Source organism: Nanorana parkeri, unplaced genomic scaffold (assembly GCF_000935625.1).
Source record: "Nanorana parkeri isolate BGI_ZX_2015 unplaced genomic scaffold, ASM93562v1 scaffold65, whole genome shotgun sequence".
NCBI classification, from domain to species: domain Eukaryota; kingdom Metazoa; phylum Chordata; class Amphibia; order Anura; family Dicroglossidae; genus Nanorana; species Nanorana parkeri.
The window spans coordinates 783,100-802,779 of record NW_017306333.1 but is presented as its reverse complement, the minus strand read 5'-3'; the positions used below and the strand labels follow the sequence as shown (position 1 = coordinate 802,779).

The 19,680-nt window shown below is 38.7% G+C and overlaps 1 protein-coding gene across 1 annotated transcript in view; it reads left to right on the top strand.

The window, feature by feature from the left end:
• Positions 1-19,680, top strand: part of MYRFL (myelin regulatory factor-like) — a 76,290-nt gene that overhangs the window by 11,123 nt on the left and 45,487 nt on the right. The window contains exons 5-9 of the mRNA XM_018576338.1: positions 609-705; positions 7,335-7,425; positions 16,221-16,312; positions 17,408-17,558; positions 18,499-18,694. Coding sequence (XP_018431840.1) covers positions 609-705; positions 7,335-7,425; positions 16,221-16,312; positions 17,408-17,558; positions 18,499-18,694 — 627 coding nt within the window. The remainder of the gene's footprint in view (positions 1-608; positions 706-7,334; positions 7,426-16,220; positions 16,313-17,407; positions 17,559-18,498; positions 18,695-19,680) is intronic.

Here is a 19,680-nt window from a genome sequence, read left to right as displayed (position 1 = left end):
ATTAGTAATAGCAAATGACTACATAGCAGCTATACTTGCTATCTGGTTATATTGATGGTATACCCATAGCTGCTGGTGTAGAAATTAGTAAATTACATGATAGTGTTGTTGTCTTTCATATGTGTTTAGGCAGATGTAATGGCGCATACCTCTATAGCCAAAAAATATTCTTGTTAGGTCAGTAGAGAATTGTATCAATTTTGCTGATGCATTAAACTACTTTAGTGCCATCCAGCCAATACTTGAGGAGGCGTATCATGATTCTTGATAGCATACATTGTAAAAATTGTTTTGCTGCATGGAAGGACAAACGTTAGATAAGAATTAATGGTTATTACTTTGCTGTCTACGCATGTGCTGTCCACAGCACATAGGCTAAAGGTCCTTAAACCAGGAAATCATGGATATAGTGTAATCTCCTTTTCTCGGTGGAATAAACGGCACCTTCTAACTTAGGAGATATTTGTTCGTAATTTGCAGATGTTTTAAAAAAGGATGAATGCAGGACCCGGTCTTTAGCAGTTTATCTGCTCTACAACACGGGGACATGATTGTGCGTAAGGCAGCTTCACTTTGGAAGTATGGCCTAGATCTTTAACACATCGCAGTGTCGCCTCAAAAGACTTGTCAAGAATCTTCTAGACACCAATATGGATCGGCTGGATGTAGTAGGTGAAAATGAAGCACTGCAACAGTTCTTTGAAGGTAAACATTACATTTTGGAAAATTATATTATATAAACTATAACAGTTTTGTATAGTAACTCATACAGGTCTATTCACTAAAGGGAGAAGAGTTTGGAGAAGGCAGGAGAAGTGAACAATCTAGGACAAAATAGCCGATTTGGGCAAATTCTCCAATTCAGCTCACTTTCCAGTTCAGCTATGTTGTCCTAGATTGTTCCCTTCTAATGCCTTCTCCAAACTCTTCATCCTTTTGTGAATAGACCCCATAGTGATCAGTCATTTTCAGGTGTTTGCTGTAGTCAGACAAATAAAAGGATTTCCCTTTGGTTGTGTTCGGTAACTGCACATTACAGATCAGAATTTGTCTAGTAAAATATTGTTAAAATATTCAGTATTTATCACATAGGTGTAGACACCGATCAGTCATAACATTATGACCACTGAGAGGTGAAGTGATTAACATTGATTATCTCATTACAATGGCACCTAAAAGTGGGTGTGATATATTAGGCAGCAAGTGAACATTTTGTTCCTGAAGTTGATGTGTTGGAAAAAATGAGCAAGCGTAAGGATTTGAGCAACTGTGACAAGGGCTAAATTGTGATGGCTAAACGACTGGGTCAGAGCAACTCCAAAACTGCAGCTCTTGTGGGATGTTCCTAATCTTCAGGGGTCATGACCTACCACAAGTGGTCCAAGGTAGGAAAACTGGTGAACTGGCACAACAGGGTTGCAGATAGCCACGGGTCATCGATGCACATGGGGAGCGAAGGCTGGCCTGTGTAGTCAGATCCAATATAAGAGTTACTGTAGATCTAGAACGCATGCAAACGCATCAAAAATGCATGCAAATGCCTGGAACGCACTGAAAGCCCATGTTAAACTAAATTTTTTAATTCTTTTTACCAAAAACGGCCCGGAACGCATCAAAAACGTGGCAGAAACGCGGCACAACCCACTGCACTGCGCGTGCAGAAACCTGAGCGGATCTGCTCTGCATTTGGTGTGAACAAGGCCTTATGCAGCTCTGTATGAATTAATAAATATACTGTATATTGTTTAAATGTAAGGGTCAGTCTTTTGCAATCCCCTGTACAGCAGAGCTGAGACTGGGAGAGAAGAAGCAGCCAGTCAATTGTGCTTCTGTGCTAACAAGCAAGGAGTAAGCAGAGTGAAGGAGACATGAGCTCATCAGTCTGCTGCTTTACTTCACCGTTCATTCACAGGAAGGACAAGACCTTTAAGTGCTACTTACCTTTGGCAGAGAAAAATCAGGTCTCCTGGCCCCTATCAGACATGTAGCAGAGCTGTGTAAATCTCAAAACTGGATGACAAAAATACGAATCCTTTAGCAGGTGAAACAACCTATTTAGATATATTTCAGCTGTATGTTTTACTGGAGTTCAACTTTAAAATTTCTTGGTTCCCGACCCAGAACAAGTATTTATATCAGTGTTGACATAACTGGCTGAATGTTTGTTCTAAGTCAAGGGCATGTAAAGTAATACAAACAGACAACTAGTATTTTAGCAGGAGGTTTGCAATGGCAGCCTATGTATTTGTATCAGGACAGATTTTCTTTTCTTTAGATGTTCATGAGAAGTGCTCATGCTTAGAAACTCCCACAACTATAGCATACTTACCCAAACGTTTTCATGGGTGATATTACCCAGATAGTGTGCATGTGTAATTAGATAGAATATAGTAGACATTATATTAAGGAACCAAAATTATAACCATTTTCCTGTTTTATTTGCTACATCAGTTTGGAAACATGCAAATACAATATATTGACATACAATATTGCTTATGCTGAAAATGATTTTTACCTTTATTAAGCAAAACCAAAATGGGTAATATATTCTTCTGCATTTTTAGAAAAGTGTAATCTACTATTAATGTTTTTTAACATGATACACATTTGTGCTGCAACGCCCACATTAGGAACATTTTATGTTTCTATAGTAACAGCAGGTTACTTCCTTCCCGTATTATTAGGTAATTATTATGTTGTTGGAGAGCTCTGTGTTTTAACACTTCACTTTCTAAACAATGATTGTACAAATCCAACTATCATGTTATTATGCAATTTCATATGCCATTTCATATCCTCTTTTCATGTGCGTCCTTGAAGTCTTTCCAGTTCTCCGAACTTTGTACAACCTACTTAGGGCAGCAGATGTTTACGTAGCAGGGAGGCTTGGTTATGGAGCTCAAGGCAGTTCTCATTCTGAAGATCCACATTACCAACAAGCTACTTGTGCTGAGTGCAGAATGATGGAGTTTAAGGCTTGGTTTTCTATACTCTGGAGGGTGGCTACTTTTGTTCCCCTTGGTTCCTGTGTGTGTGTTGTAAAGTAGCCACCGCTCCAAGCTCCGTGTTTTAGCATGGTTTACTAATAATTGCTAATTTGTATCCTATGTAGATAAATTGTAAGTTCGGCTTTAGTCCTTATTGTGTGTGGAATATTTTTATATGACATGTTTAAAGTGACACTAAACTCAGGAGTTAAATATCTGTAAAAAAATAAATCAAGCCATCTGGACTTGCTGTATTTTTCTTGAAGACGTTGTGCTGGTCATCTGACTAGCTTTCTCAATTCATTCTGAATTTATATTGAGATTGTGGTCTATCACCGGGGTGAGCTTGGAGCGGTACCTACTTTACAACACACACAGGAACCTTGGGGAACAAAAGTAGCCTCTCTAGAGAAGGAAGGACAGTGTCTGCATTAATTATAATAATTGTAGGGGGTGATTCCATTTTACCAAATTGTCCTAGGAAAGTGGAATTACCCTTTAACTAGTCTAAGCTTCCCCAGTTAAAGTGTATGTAAACCCTAACAAGAAATTGCTATTTGCTTCCTTGTGGTCTATTAAATAAACAATTGAAGATGTTTTGTTATACCTGTTTGATAAGTGCAATTAAAATATGTTTGATCCTGCCAGAAATCTTTTGAGCTTCCCGTGCTCGTATCAGTTGCTGCACTGCATCAGTTAACATTGTTCCCAGTTCCCTGTTTGGACTACAGAACACCTACCCCTATGTTATAGAGGAGAGGGAAAGGTGTTCTAATGTCCTTTGCACACTTCCTGTTTTAGGGTGACAACACTGCTTCTCCATCGATACAGTACAGTGAGTGAGCATTGTCACCCTAGGACAGGAAGTGTTTTACTGGCAAGATCACCAAGTGAAACTAAAGTGGTGAAAAAAAGCCTGAAAAAAGAAAAGAAAACAAATGCAGCTACCACATCTGAGGATAGGATGGGTTATCTGAAAAATATTACATTTTTGTTCTTGGGTTTAGATATGCATTAACTTCATTCGGGAATAGGGAAGGCTAGTTGCATGCTGCCTTCTGGTATAAGGCAACTGATAGTGATGTGAAATCGTTGTGTGAACACATTATTGAAAGGTTGAGCACTGTATGTGTTTCATTATAAAGACTGATTTCATGAATGGCTTTTTATTATGAAACATAAACAAGATCCTTTTGTCTAATGACACCTGGTGTACACTTAGATGATAAAGATGAGCTGGTGGCATATCTTCCAGTATTCTTTGTGAGTACCGTGTTTCCCTGAAAATAAGACACTGTCTTTTTGGGGGATGTCTTATTTTAAATACTGTCACACACAGTGTCACAATACCTCCAGGCTGCAGCTGTCCTGGAGCTCTCCTCTCTAGAATTGAAACCAGCATGTGGGATCCCCGCCAGGGAGCCACCTCTCTCGTTGCCAGGCTGGACTGCTCAGTCACCTCACCTCACTCCGACCCCACTGGCCATACGTTCCTTGCTGTGCTGCTGCCTGCTGGAAAATGTAGTTTTCCGTCAGGCGGCAGCTCTCTAAGCAAAGGCTGTGGCAGACAGGTGTCTGCTGATTTTGTGACAGGGGCGGCATGCGTGAGCTGCGGCGCAGCGGTTAGTCCCCGCCATGTACTCTGGTTGCTCTCTGGGCCACCCCCAAACTAGGTCTTATTTTCGGGATAGGTCTTATATTACAGTAATGTTTAAAAATAGTGCTAGGTCTTAGGCCCCATTCACACTGCGCGATTCGCAAATCCCACGTTTGTCGCGCGATTTGCATTTTGCGCGATATCGCGCAAATGCTTGCATTGAGCAAGCGAGAATCGCGGCAAAATCCGCTCCAAAAAGGGTCCTGCTGTAGCGACACACGACCCGTGACAGCAGGACCCTTTGCCCCATTGCAAAGCATTGAAGAGAGGATACTGTATATAAAGGCCTGTGGAATGGTAAGACTTATAATGTAGTCTGGCTACCAGGTAAGATGTGGACCTAGGAGTGGAAGCTTTATTCCACCCAAAGCTCTAAAAAGCCTCCAGACTCCAGGAGTCAAGAGACCCAAAACAGAACTTATTGAAGTAGAAGTAAACTTATTTTTCCAACTTTACACTATCAGCAAGCTTATAACACATACAAGGCTATTCACTAAAGGTGAAGAGTTTGGAAAAGGCAGGATAAGTGAACAATCTAGGATAACATAGTGTAGCGCCCTAGTGGAAAGGGTGCTATTAAATCTAGTGTTTATCAGAGTGTATGGGGTCTGATACTAATTTGTAGTTTTGGTTCATGTGGTTTTCTCCCTAAACAATATATCATTGTTTGCCATCTGTCTTTTGCCAGAGGTACTGCAGGGTGTGCCCTGGTGATAGAACGGAGAAACCAATGGGATTGCTAGGAGTAGATATCCCTCCACAGCCAATCACTGTTGAATGATGGCCAGTGGTGCATGCTGGGGGAGCAGATAAATACTCAGGGTGGGCCATGTGAGTCTCTCTCTTCCTCCCTCAGGCCCAGCCTGCGGGGAGACTGCGCTGGACTGCCTAAGCAGACCAGGTCTCAAAGTCTAGGGACTAGCTATGGAATCACCCTGGAACCTGGTAGCAGCAGGTCCAGTGGTTGCTACTGCTAAAGTAATGCAGTGTCAGGTGTTCGACCTGCTGTGAATGGAAGCTGTAACCACACTCTCTGGTGGTCTTCTCTGTGCCCAGCATCACACAGTCTCTTTTTTTTTCTCCTGAAAATATATATGTTGGCTCCTCATCTTATGACGCATGTGGGTATTCATTTCTATGGGTGAACCATATTCTGCAGAATTGACTCCATCCAAGAGTAAACTTGTACTTAAAAACGCCACCATTGTAATGTTTTTTTTACGGTATAAGGGAAAATCCAGACGGTGTAAAACAATATATAATTTGTAATTGCCGATTTTAGCGCTTGGAAATTATAATGCCCCTACTTACTAACGTGGGAAAAATTATTTTTGAATTACAATTTAAGAGACATAATGAGCTCAATTTACTACGTAAATCCATTATTTGTAATAATAACAAACAACTAAAAACGACAGTCACTAGGTTTAAAATAGTAACTAAGGCAAATAGCATATAGTTAGTGAGTTGAGCCTAATTTTTTAACTCATTGCAGGGACATAAACAAAAATGGAAATAGTAAATTCACAATGTAAGGAGTCATTTGATAAAAAATGGGAGGGAACAACACCTCACTGCTTCAACCAATGCAGGACCAATGCTGTAGGAGCAGATGAGTAGACTTTTTAGTGATCCTGTCAAATGCAAGTAGCTTCCAGTATGTCAGAGCCCTGAGATAGTATAGTAATAATATGCTGAGCATTTGCTCCTTCATGCTGCCTCATTATGTACGCTGTGCTGTACATTTTCTCTTCCACACCACATCATTCTTTACATTGTGTTGTACATTCCCCAATCTAGACCATCTGATCTTGTATGCTGTGCTGTACATTCTCTATTCAACACTGCTGCATACTATACATTGTGCTGTATATTTTATATTACATATTGTCCTACTCTGTATGCTGTGCTGTACATTCTGCATGGCATAGTAATTGATACTTTAAAATTTCTTTGGCATTTTTGCACTTAGGTAAGGCCTGCATGTAGGCTGAGCCTTCTGTGAAAGGGCTAGTTGGTTGTGTTTAACCCCAGGGTAAAAGTTTCCAATTCTCCCATGGGTTTAATACAGTTAGGCCTCATTCACACTGCCGTGCATATACACGCATACGTGCGTATTGTACCATATGCAACATATGCATATAAATGGCTCCATACACATAGCCTCGTATGGAGCCGTTTATTTGCGTAGCGTATATATGCGCAAAAACAGAATGGAACCGAGATGCGTCTGTGCAGCGTATTTCTACGTATTTTACGCGAATACGCATGTTTGCGTGTGTATACGCCATTATGTGCGTACAGTTCATTGAAATTTCCATTAGAAATTATGCATTCTGGGAATGCAAATAGTGCGCGCATAGACGCGTATATACGCAATATACAATTTTGCTTGCGTTGTGTGTGAATGAGGCCTTAGGCATACGCTTTAGAGTTTCTTGGACCATTTATTTCCATTAATATTTTGCGGACTAAAGCAAAGTGACAGCTATTTTAGGAGGGTAAGAAAAGAGGTTTTACTAGTGAGCGTCGAAGATATAAGGAATTGGCCATGCTAGTATTAGATCTTTGGTTGTGTATTCCACTCAACATTTAGATTCTTGCTCAAAATCCAGAAGACATTTAGTGCTGGTACTAGTGTAAGTGATGTCTGTGTATGTGCATTGAATTGTAACAAATGTTCTTTGCAGGGCAAGATGTACACAGAGCCTTGGATAACCCCATGGTGGACACAAGCATGCTGGAAGAGTACATCAGTAATGACTTTGCTTTTGGGGTACTGTAAGTAATATTCCTCTTATTAATTCCTTTTCATTTGGATTCAAAGTTCCTGCTTGGAGTGATCAGTCTCAGCATATGAAACGTGAAAATGCAATGACTTTGAAATTATAGAATTCTTTGTTCCAATTCCAGTCTTAGCTTTTATGTGTTACAAGTCAACAACTTGCAGTGAATCTGTGATAACAGAGGCAAGAGCACAGTGTTACAGATAAGACTGAGTCACTTCAGAAATCATTCTTTAAATTAATTTTGTATTTGTTAAATAATCAGCAGTGGGGAATCATCAGGTTTGTTTGTTTTTTCAAATGCCAAAACAGTTTTGCCGGAAACCTGCATAGAAACTACAATAAGTTAGAGCTCTCACCACTGCTCTGTGATGTCAATGCATCCTTTTTCCCTTTGTGCTATATACAAAATGTCCTTTCTTTTCTATACTCATTTCTCCACTTTTATCCATTGAATAAGCCATGCTTGTCACACAGGCTGGACTTCCATTGTCCATCTCCATTACAAAGTAGATGGATGGTAGTTTACACAATGAAGGATATTTATGCTGTCTTTTATCTCAAACAAAGTGACAAGGTCACTGCATTTCTGGCAAGATCAACAGATATTTTTGGTACTTGCTGAAAATGTTCTTGGCCGAAAAAGTGAAAACTATTGCAGCTACCACACCTATGGATTGGTAAACTGCAATATATTAAATTTTTGGTTTTAGGTGATGGGGCATGACAAGTTTTGTTATACTATGTGTAGAGGACGGCAAGGCTGGGTCCTGGAAGGCAGGCATACATCACCACTGTTTGGGTTGTGGTCCCTTTAAGGGCCACCAAATGGTTAACCTTCCTGCCACAGGAAGGGGTTTAAAGGTCTGCAACTCCCAGAGAGGATTGTGGGAGTTCAGGAGAAAGTAAAGTAATGTAGCTAGTGGGAGAGACCTGCTGTGTTGCTGTATTGCAGTGTTGCAGGACTTATTCCTGGGAAGGGATTTCCCCAGTTTTGGGACTTTTCTACAACAAGTCGATGAGACATCTTTATGTTTTGTTATCTGTGCCGAAGAATTGGACTTTTACTTTGCGTTTGCTGAAGATAATCGTGTATTTTGTGTTTACCGTTTTTGGCTGCTCTGCAAGAGGAAAATAAACACTTTTGTTTTATGCAAAACCCTCTGTGGGAGTGCTGTGTGAGCTCCCCAACATCACATATGATAGCACATGTAAAACATTTTAAAACACATATACAGTACATACGCAGTTTCATAATGACTGTGGTTTAAACATACTCTATATCCCAGAATTTCTCTACACAATGGGGATAATTACATTTGGGGAACTATACATAAATAAACACCATAATTCTTTTTATTGCCAATATTACATAATTTGACAGTGTAATTTGTTCTTCATAATGTTGTGATTATTGTTGAGCAGTCTATGTAACAGATGTAAATTGTTTACGTTAACACAACGTTATGCAGACTAAACTTTTAAATCCTTCTCAAGGCTGCATACACAATATACAATGCCTAATATATTCTTCTATCGTTATTTACAGCTATCCTCATATGCATGAGCAAATTATTCAATTTTGCCTTGCTAATGAAGATTGTTCATCTTGCAATACAAAAGGCCTAATGACACATATTTACAGCTGCCTAAAAGAGGGATACCTCTCTAACAATGACCAAATGATAATGCCACATTGGTCATCTGATATTTATGCTCTCAACAGAAAACCAATGGTTAAGTATACTAGGAGAGGTTCTTTATTCATACTCAGAAACTTCAACAACTGTTCTGGGCCTACCAAACAAAACTTTAAAAAACTCTATAAAGCAAAACACAGGTCTGACCCCCTTTGCCCTTAATGCCACATCTATACAGGTGACTTCATAAAAATGACCTGGCGATGCCACAAACTATAAGGGTATTAGGGAGATATTATACACAAATTGTTTACACTATTGCTTACCACTCTTAACCGCATCTTCTATCCTGTCTACTGGTTTTTTTTTTTAATGCTCTACCTCTCCCTGAAATAAAAACTATAATTCATTATTGAATTATAACTGTATTATATAATAACTATGTGACACTACTATATGAAATAACTTACACATTTTCAATAAAACATCTTTATTAAAATAAAAATATGTAAATTGTTTAGCTTGAAACATGATTTTTCGGGTGTGTAACTGACTGTTAACAATTAGCTATGCAAGGTTTGTCAGCTAATTATAATAATACAACTTTTCAGCTATCTTAGGCTATGATCAGATCCAAATTTGTAGAAAGGCCACACCAATCAGTACTTTGGGTAGGCAAAGGTTTGTCATGCTGTTGAAGGGCCAGTCCATTAAAGTGACACTAAACTCAGGAGTTAAATCTTATAAATGCATTCAATTACCTTAACTGATAACAAAAATGTATCTTATTTGTGTATCACTCAGCTGTAGTCTCTCAAATCATCTCTGAATTCATGCTGACACTGTCCTTCCTTCCAGGGGGTGGTTACTTTTGTTCCTCATTGTCCCTGTGTGTTGTAAAGTAGCCATCGCTTCAAGTTTGCTCCCACGAGGGACTACAATCTCATGTTTAGTTTACTAATTTGTATTGAGATTGTAGTCCATCACTGAAGTGAGCTTGGAGCCGTGGTTACTTTACAATACACACAGGGACCATGGAAGGAAGGAAGGACAGTGTCAGTACCAATTCAGATAAGATTTGGGGATCTACAGCTGAGTGATAAACAAATAAGCTAAATTTTTTTAAATAGTTAAGGTACTTGAATGCATTTTTAGGATTTAACTCCTGAGTTTAGTGTCACTTTAATAAGTGATACTTTAGATGGCCCCTGGCTTCTTATGTGTTTTGGATTCTTCAACAACAAAATTTCCCTGCCAATATTCCAAACTCTGTTCCTGTCCACCTTTGCATTTTAGTTAAAGCAACTTTTCTGCTCAGATAAAAATAAAAACAAAAACTTATGTAAAAGCACCAGCACCTATCCGGAAATCTTTCTCGCAGAGCAACGCTGCTCAAAGACTCTTCCCATCCTATACCCTTTCGGGTGCATTGGATGACTGTGCCTCCCACTGTGTTCTGTGGTTCCTCCTGTCTAGCCCCTTTGGCCTCACCCTCTTTCAATCTTCTGCACAGCATATCTCACGCTAGGGAGAAAGTGCACAAAGAGGACAATCAGCTGTGATGCAGTGCTCATGCGCTAACAAGGAACACGCTAACAGGTCGAAAGAGCAGAACAGAAAGATTACTTCATCAGTCAGTTGCTTCTCCTTTTACTGTTCAAGCACACGGCTAGGTACACCATCTAGTTGTATTATCTATCTGCAGTAGAAAAAAAATCAGGGCATCAGGCTATCTGTGCTATGTGTGAATCTCAGGAATGAATAAACAGAAATGAAAATCCTTTGACTGGTAAAACAATTCTCATATATGTGTTTCAGGTGTGTATTTAGCTGTTTGCCTGGAGTTCACCATTAATATAAAATACATTAAAAACTCTTCCCCTTTTTCTCCTTCCTTCGCTCTACCCCCTTTTCTCTTCTTTTTACCCCATCCTGGCTATGTAGTCTCTTTTCTCTTTGCTTCTGGTTTGTTTATTTTTTTATATTTCAACTATAATAGTTTAAAATGGACAGAATTGTACACTCTTGCTTATTTGGGCTTTTCTCCAAGATCAGAAGGAAGTCATTTTCTGATTTGCTTGTTTATTGTAAACACGTCTACTGTTATCGTCCTACTGCTTGTCCTGTAAGAGTTGACTTGATCTTCATATTTGTTTTCATGACCTGCAACTGTGTCTGTTATAAATAACGAATTTACAAAAAAAAAAATCTACCAGAGTGGGACCCTCTCACCAATAGGATCTCTGACAAATATAAGAAACAGTCAGGTGGTTTAACTCTCCAGCATTCTACCCACCAAAGAGTAAAATATTTGTTTTGGTTGGACTGACCTTTTTATGGTATTATGTTTTTTCTGCTTTTCATCTCTGACAGGTCTACATGATGGAGAATACTACAGAAACATTAAAACTAATAGTTAACAAATCCATTTTGCCCTGTGTTAAAATATGGGTTTTGCCAGATACATTTTGGGTTGGTTTAGGGAAGTAATTGATTAGAAATTATTTATATTCTACTCTAGTAATTTATGTACTTTTGGTTATGATCAAGGTCATTTTTTTACAAACAATACTATACAAATTACCATTATTTTGTTGCATTTATATAAAAAATAATATTAACTGATAAGGTATATTGTATTATTATTATTATTTCTCTATGTATCCCAGATTACCGGATTCACCTCCTGATTCTGGTTCAGAGCCATGTACACCACCACAAATTAATGGTAAAGTAATTTAACACTAAAAGAAATGATAAAAGTTTGTAAGTTCTGGTTATTAATTTTAATTAAATGACCTGGTTTTATTGGGAGTATAGCCTCTATTATAGGCTTCCATACTTACACTGTGTTGCAGCGCATGGTGTAGGATCAAAGTGATGTTGTAGTTGTATAAGATTTTTTTATGTAAAATATTGTTTGAGGCATACATAATTGGGCAAACAAGCATCTGAACCAGCCATTATTTTTTATTCATCTTCTGTCTCTGCTAAACTGATGGAATTAGAAATATGGTTGCTATTGGTTTATGCATTTTGCATAGTGTCATTGCACTGATTCAATAAATTATTAAATGCTTGCATGTTGTATTTTACATGAACTTCCTTATTGTCTGTTAATGTACAATATATTTCCAGTCAAGCAGTTTGTGACTGGTTTATGTGAAGCCATTTACTTTTAAAGCATTAATTAATCTGGTCAGCTTGCCACCTTTTATCCAGGTTGCACACGTTAATGTAGGCCACCAGTGAGAGAAATTGTTAGGCTGCCTTCGCTGACCTCCTCCTTAACATTCTAGTTGATTGGTTTTCCTACTTATTCTATGGCTTCAATATATGCTGAGATACTGACTCACAATATATGCAAAGTATGCAGCTGTATTCAGAATAAAGATTACATTTAGATCTGGGTCTGTGTTAGTGACTGAGAAAGTACTAAATCAGCATGGCAGCCCGGCATTTAAAAAAAAAAAAGAGGTCAATATTGGCAGCCTACATATATTTCTCAGTATAGACCTTGAATGAGAAAGTATTTAGGCATCCTTTGCTGACTTTCCCCTTGAAGATACTAGTTTCCTGGCTATTATGCTGATTCAGCGCTTCAATACCTTCTGCTTCACTGACCTTGGCCAAATATGAAGATTGGGAGTTTTAACTTCACGCCTTCAATTTAGCATGCTTGCTTTAGGACAGTGTCTCAGAAGGTACTGTTGTTAGGAACAGCCACAGTTGCTCACCTGAAGGATTCAACTAGGTTTTTGTGTGTTGTGGTGAAAAGTCTCCTTTAAAGGAAGAGCCTCTCTGAATCCATGATACCCATATTGTTAAAAACTAGAAAGACAACATCCTGGAAGTTTTACCATCACACATGGAAGGCCAAAGTCAGGACGAATCCTGACTTTTTTACATTCTGGCTTGGATCAATAGTTGGCCCTGTGAAGGGCCAGATCTCAAAGCTGCAAATCTTTTCCCGAGACTGCTAGCCATTCCATTTGTTTATGAAGACTTTTTTTTTAACATGGTCTTAAAAATAAGAAGCCCCCTAAACAATGGTTTGCTGCCAGGGAAAGGTGTAATCTGTCCAGGACCTCCAGAGCAGAAGCCTGTAGCTCAAAAAGCCTTTTTTTTTTAAAACCGCAACTGAAGATCATTTTCTTACATTTTGTCAGATATTGATTTGTAAAGTTTAAACTTTATTATAACACTTAAGATGTAAATACATTGTTATTTTCTTATTGGTAACATTGCTATTTCTTATAGGTTTAATGCATACTCCTTGCTATCCAAATGGGTTTCAACCTCCCCCTTCAATACAGTCCACTGGATCCTGCCGATATGTGGAGCGGTCCCCAAACCCTGCATCAGGACTCTATTCTCTGAGTGCTTCACAGGAGAACTGCATGAAAGTGAATAACCAAGGGAGTTCATGGCATTGTTCCCCCACCATACCCTGCATGGAATATAGCAATCCATATGTTGAACAGAGACTATCCCCAGACAGCAGGTAATAGCAAGATGTTTACCTATTATAAGTCAGTCACCAAAGTGTGTCAATATTTGTACTGTATTCTGTTTAACTGTATTCGTTTAAAAGCTTCCTGATAGCTATGATGGTCAGAGAAAAAGGACTTTGTTTGATCCTGTTGCTTTCGTTTGTTTCTGATAGCATCTTTCCTCTGATATACTGTAGATATACTGATATGTGGTAGGGTAAAGGTTCTGTACTCTACTGACTGTTTGAATGCTTTATGGACATCACTGATCGTGAACGCAAGCAACACACAGACGCCAAGATTTTCTGTTCTATCATCTGTCATCTAATAGTTTGTAATGTTAGAAAAGGAAAGAGTACGGCAGTCTCAAATACTTGAAATGTGTAATCGACATGTAAACTCATGGCACCCTTGGTTGATTCAGACATATCGCAACTTTCCCACCACACTACCATTGTCCCATTGCTCAATGCCTGCACACTGTTTGAATTTAAGCAGTGGTCAACACAAAAGTCAGATACATGGTAGATAGTTAGTACAGCAAGGAGAGCTTAGATAATGAGTGAAGGATGCAACAGAGGGAAGGGTAAATTAAACATTGCACTTACCTTCGACAACATTTGTTCAAAATGTAGGCATTTGATCACATGACCTCTGCCAAAGGGGAGGCTCAGAATATGAACATTAGATCTGCTTTAAATTGCTTATGGTTGACTAAGGCAGGACTCAGACCTAGCCATTTTAAAAGATATCAAGCAAACCTTTTCAGAAGATACATTAGACACATATGGGTGGATGTATCATAACTGGAGCAGACAAAATCTGCAATAGATTTGCACTGCAACCAATCAGCTTCTCTGTCTCATTTTTGAATCTTACCTGAGTAAACTGAAGAGAGATGCTGATTGGTTCTGTTTGCTCCAGTTTTAATAATGTCCCCCATACTGGTTTTTTTTTCCAGCTGACATACAGTATATATTAGTTGAAGCTCTAGTTTGCACACAGCCAAATTGCTTTATTGTCGGCGTTTAGTGTTCTAGGGTGTTGCTTGTAGAGTTCAGTGAACCTTACATAGAAGTACTTTTTATTATTACAATTCGGTGTTCATGGCATTTCGATATTTAGAGATCTTAGCAAACAAATGTACAGAGGATTATTTCTGTGATTTTGGTTATGTTTTTGTGCATTATCCACTATCCAAGAGGAAAAACCTCTACAGCTACTCTTTAGCGATGTCAGTTAGAAGGAAAAGCAGTAATAGGCACTTATATGGTAATTTGAGGAGCCTCCAATTAATCCTATGTTAACATGACCGCACTGGGTTAGCATAGCAGCACTCTGCATCATTGAACTCCTGTAGTAAGATGAAGTTTCTGCTGTCATTCGGCTGGATGATCATAAACCATAAATGATGGTTTATGCATTAAGAAGTTGTGCTGCATCTAGATCCTTGCTGGCATAGTCTGCCAAAATTTCTTCCTGTAACTGAGCTTTTTTGTGTACACTTCTCTGGAATGCAAGGAGGATGGAGAGTTAATGTTTACCATAATCAAGTCTGTACTGTGCTGACAGGTCTCATTATCAGTTGTAAACTAGATTTGAACTCTGTCTCTCCTAACAAATGGTTAAAGATCTAGAAGCATTGCATGTTATTGAGAGGAAGCTCAGTCTGTCCCTAGTCTTTCTATGGGACAGCCAGACTTTCCTGTCACTTTGAAAATGTAGAGAGAAGCTTGCAGTCTGTCCAAAGGCTACACAAACACCTCTAAAGATCACTGCACATGCTACAATCTGATTGTACAAGCATCTTTAAATCTACAAACAACTATGTAGTGCAAGGGCCTGCCTGATTGGATAGATGAGGTACATTCTCATATTACATAGTCTTGGTAAATCCAAATGTAATTGTACAAAGTTTGTATAGTCAGATTGTAACGTGTAAGGCGATCCTAAAAGGTACTAATTATTTTTAAAAACTTTTTTTTAGGTATACTGTGTGAAAGGGAACACATAACAAACATTTTATGGGGTTTTCTCAAATTTGTCTGCAAAAGTGGAAATACGTTTTAAGTTTACCTTCACTTTATTCAGTGTCACATATATATATATATTTCTTCCTTGTGGTAATCATATAATATATTGAGTGTAGAAGCAAGCAACCCATTTTAGAAGTAAGAAAATCTTACACAGCTAGAGGATTGTATATCATTTTGTCTTGAATTTTATTGTAATTGTAATGTCTTCCTTATATTGTAAAGCACTGCGCAAACTGTTGGCGCTATATAAATCCTGAATAATAATAATAATATGACTATGTTGTCACTTTAACATTCATGGTTAGACTTTTTTGTTGAAAATGTAGTACAATTTTTGAGTAGAGTTAGAGGTAGCTTCTGTCAGTGTTACACATGTATATACTTAAACCATTTCCTAAAATACTCTTTGCATAGAAGCTCTTAGAAAACTTTTTTTCTTTGCTGTGGACTGGCTTCCTGTAAGAGTATCGGAAATGAATTTTGGAATGTGTACCTGTGCAAGAGCTAAATAATTCCAACACTAGATGGCACCATAGGTATGTTAAATATATAAACATTTAAAAAAAACCTGTTGCTTTTTAGTAGTTCCCTGTTCATAATGTAAATGTTCACATTTTTAAGGAGTTCATTTTCATCATCAAAGAAAAGGAAACATTCTCACTTGGAAGAAGGAGAGAAATGGCAGCAGACATGGAGTATTGAGACAAGACAAAGTAAGTACCAGTATACACCACTTACAAATGTTATATGTTTAAAATGAATGTTGTAAGTGATTTTTTTGTATAAGCATTTAGAATTCATAATTTTCACAGCGAAACCAAACCAAATTAAAAATATTGACAGTTTTCGTAGTACTCTAATGAGGCCCCTTTTACATGGCATTTCTATCAGAGCCGCCAGTCAGTTTTTCAAGTGGACCTGATTGGAATCTCAATGCAAGTCTATGGGCAGGCAGATGTACAGTGAATGGACCTGTGTTAGTTTACATCTGGTTTTGGTGGACCTGAACAAGATGGATTGTAGGTAATTTGATGTAAACACACATGCCCATTTACCTCAGCCAGCCCATAGAGCTAACATAGGTCTGTTTTAGTTAACTTTTGCAGTGAAGGAAAAAACTGAACAGACACGGATTTTGCAAAAGTGACAACAGTTCCCTACTGCTCCGATCAGCAGGAACCAAATCCCCTGCTGATCGAAGTTGGTGTTTCTTTTTTGAAAGGGGCCATAGTATCCCTGTAGTCCAACAAGTACAGTGTGATCATGATGTGTCAATGGGTCTTTAAAGCTGCATGAAAACACATAAGAACTAGTATTGTTTCTTCAAAGCCTGCAATCAGTTTTAGAGTGTTCAGGGCAGCTTTAATGCCTGGTTCACACCTGCGCGTTCCATGCGCACACACAAACGCAGCAGCATAAAAACGTATCATGCACATTGCATAAAATAGTGCAGTAGCATTTTTCCTGTGTGTATATATAGAGAGGGAGAGAGGGAGGGAGAAAGAGAGAGAGAATATCCCCAATGACTTGCTAAAATAATGACAGTTATTGGAATGTTTCAGTGGGTTGACAGACTTACCCTACTATTGAGAGATAAGAACTTTGTTAGTCTGCCTGCATATACATACTGTATATTGTTACAGACTTTATAGGAACAATTATTTACAATATTACATAACTTACATGCAGCTGAGTGCAATCATAAGTATATCTAAAACATTGTTGAAAAAGTATACATTCTCTTTATTTCATAAAAATGCAATGACTTTCATTTGCTAGGTTATTTATAACATGCACTTTTATTGCAGCACCACCTGCAGACTGTATTATGGATGTTCAGGACTATGAAAGTGATGGCCAAGCTGTGTCTCCCACGGATAAGTGTTATCAGTCATTAACATGGAAACCCTTTCAGACATCACACTGGAGTACCCTTTACAAGGACCTATCTGAGCCAATGTAAGTTTATTCTGCTTTTGTTACAGAAAGTGCCCTCATACTGTGAAAAAGCGCTAATAAAACAAATGAGTCTACTGTACAAAATATATTGTAAATAACTAATCTGCCTGGTCTTGTTAGGTTAGTAAAGTAGGGGCACTAAATTCTGTTAGGCATAAATAATAAACAGGACTGGACTGAAACAACAGGACTGCAAAATGTAAGTGTACACCTACACATTAGCAATCCCTATTGCCTTGCCCAGGCTTGATATCAGTTGTGGTATCTGCCAAAAGAGCTGATGTTTCTGAGGCTATTCATAGTTTGGTATGGGTTCCTGTGGGTAGCTCAGCATTATTTATTACTGTATCATTGTAATTGCAAAAATAACCGCAGTGTATACACATTAAGTGAAAGCCATTAGGGCTTGTTCACACCAAATGTGATGCGTTCCAGATCTGTGTTCCGTTCCACTGCAAACACAAAAAATAGAGCAAGCAGCATTTTTTGCATTTGCAGTGGAACAGTTTTGCCACGCGTCCGATCGCACTGCGGGCAGGGGGGGCGTGGAAGCGGTACCGTTGAACTCAATGAACCACCACGCCCCCTCCCGCCCCAGAACGCAGGGGGAAGTTTTGTTTCAGGAAGCACATTATCATTTTTGTTCAGGTCTGGATTAATGGAAAGCCCGTTTGCAGCTTAGAGGAATATCATTACCAGTCTATTACTGTTTTTATTATCTTATAAGAACTATTGCTGTGCAAGCCAGAAAAATGCAATAACTTTTTTTGGAGATATTCCCAAAAATGATGTATGCAACCACAAAGAACTATCTGTAGTTATGGCTAGAACAACGAAAGTGCCCTATGGGGGCATATCAGTAAAATGTGACCTTGCTTGTGCTGAAAACACTCCGGAGTTTGTCTTCCTGTATTACAGTAACAGTCTTTTTTTCTTTCAGTCCTGCTGTAGGGTACCGAGTAATCACAGACAAAGGATTCAACTTCTCAGCAGTAGATGATGTCTATGTATGCCAGAAGAAGAACCATTTCCAGGTCACAGTTCATATCAGAGTGCTTGGTCATCCAAAATATATCAAAACACAGCTGGGCTACAGTCTAATTGAAAGCTTTTGTGTGAAAGTGTTTGGTGTCAAGGTAATTATTTACAACAGTCTGAGGGTCTACATAAAACATATAATTTTACAAGATAACATTTATTGAAAATATTATTTACATATATCCTACTTTGATGTAGGAAACATTATAAAATGTATTGCACATTGACTGGAGGATCCAGAAACCACTAGGTTTACTGGATTGAAAGATTTGCAGCAGGATTTATGCCAGTGCTTTAGCCTTTATATTTAGTTTATTACCAAAGCATGTGTAAAAAAACCCTGTCTGCTACGTTTCATTGTGGTTTTTAAACATAGCACATTATAAAACAAAAGGTGGTTGGACAGTTGCCAGTTGACAGCTGACAGTTGGACAGTCTATCCTGTTTGACAGCTGAAGCAGTTACATCCCAGGACAAATGACTCTGTTCTAAAGGGTTGTGATGCAATCTTAATTGGGGAATTCCCTTGAGGGCCAGTTCACACCACATCCAGTTCTTCCCAGCACGGTTAGCTGTTGAAACGCACTGGATTGCATTAGAAAATCCTCCCTCTGTTCCATGTAGCGGGAGGGGTTGTGGCGGTGCATTCAAGTCAGTGGCCCCTCCCCCATCTGCAGTGCGATTGCAGCACCAGAGCACATCATGCCTGCGTTCTGATCCAGTGCGATCTCAAAATATGGATTCTGCGGTGTCATTGACATTGACCCAGTGAATCTCTGTGCAGATGCACCCGGGAGAATTCTTTTGAAGCCATAAAACACAGTGTGATCTTTAAAATGTGGCCAGCAGGCAGAGAAGGACCAATAATAGAGCTTTTGGATAAGCCAGCCCCCTCACTATAAAAGGGGGGCCGCAGGGTAGCCATAGTCAGTGTATTTGAAGTGGTTGTAAGGAAAGCTGCCAAACAGCATAGGTTATGGTTAGTAGTTAGAAACTGTACTTTAACTCTCTTACTGCCACATGGCAGTGCATTGGTACATGTCCTCAGTTTCCAGCTTCCCATGCCTTTTTTGACAGCGGTTTT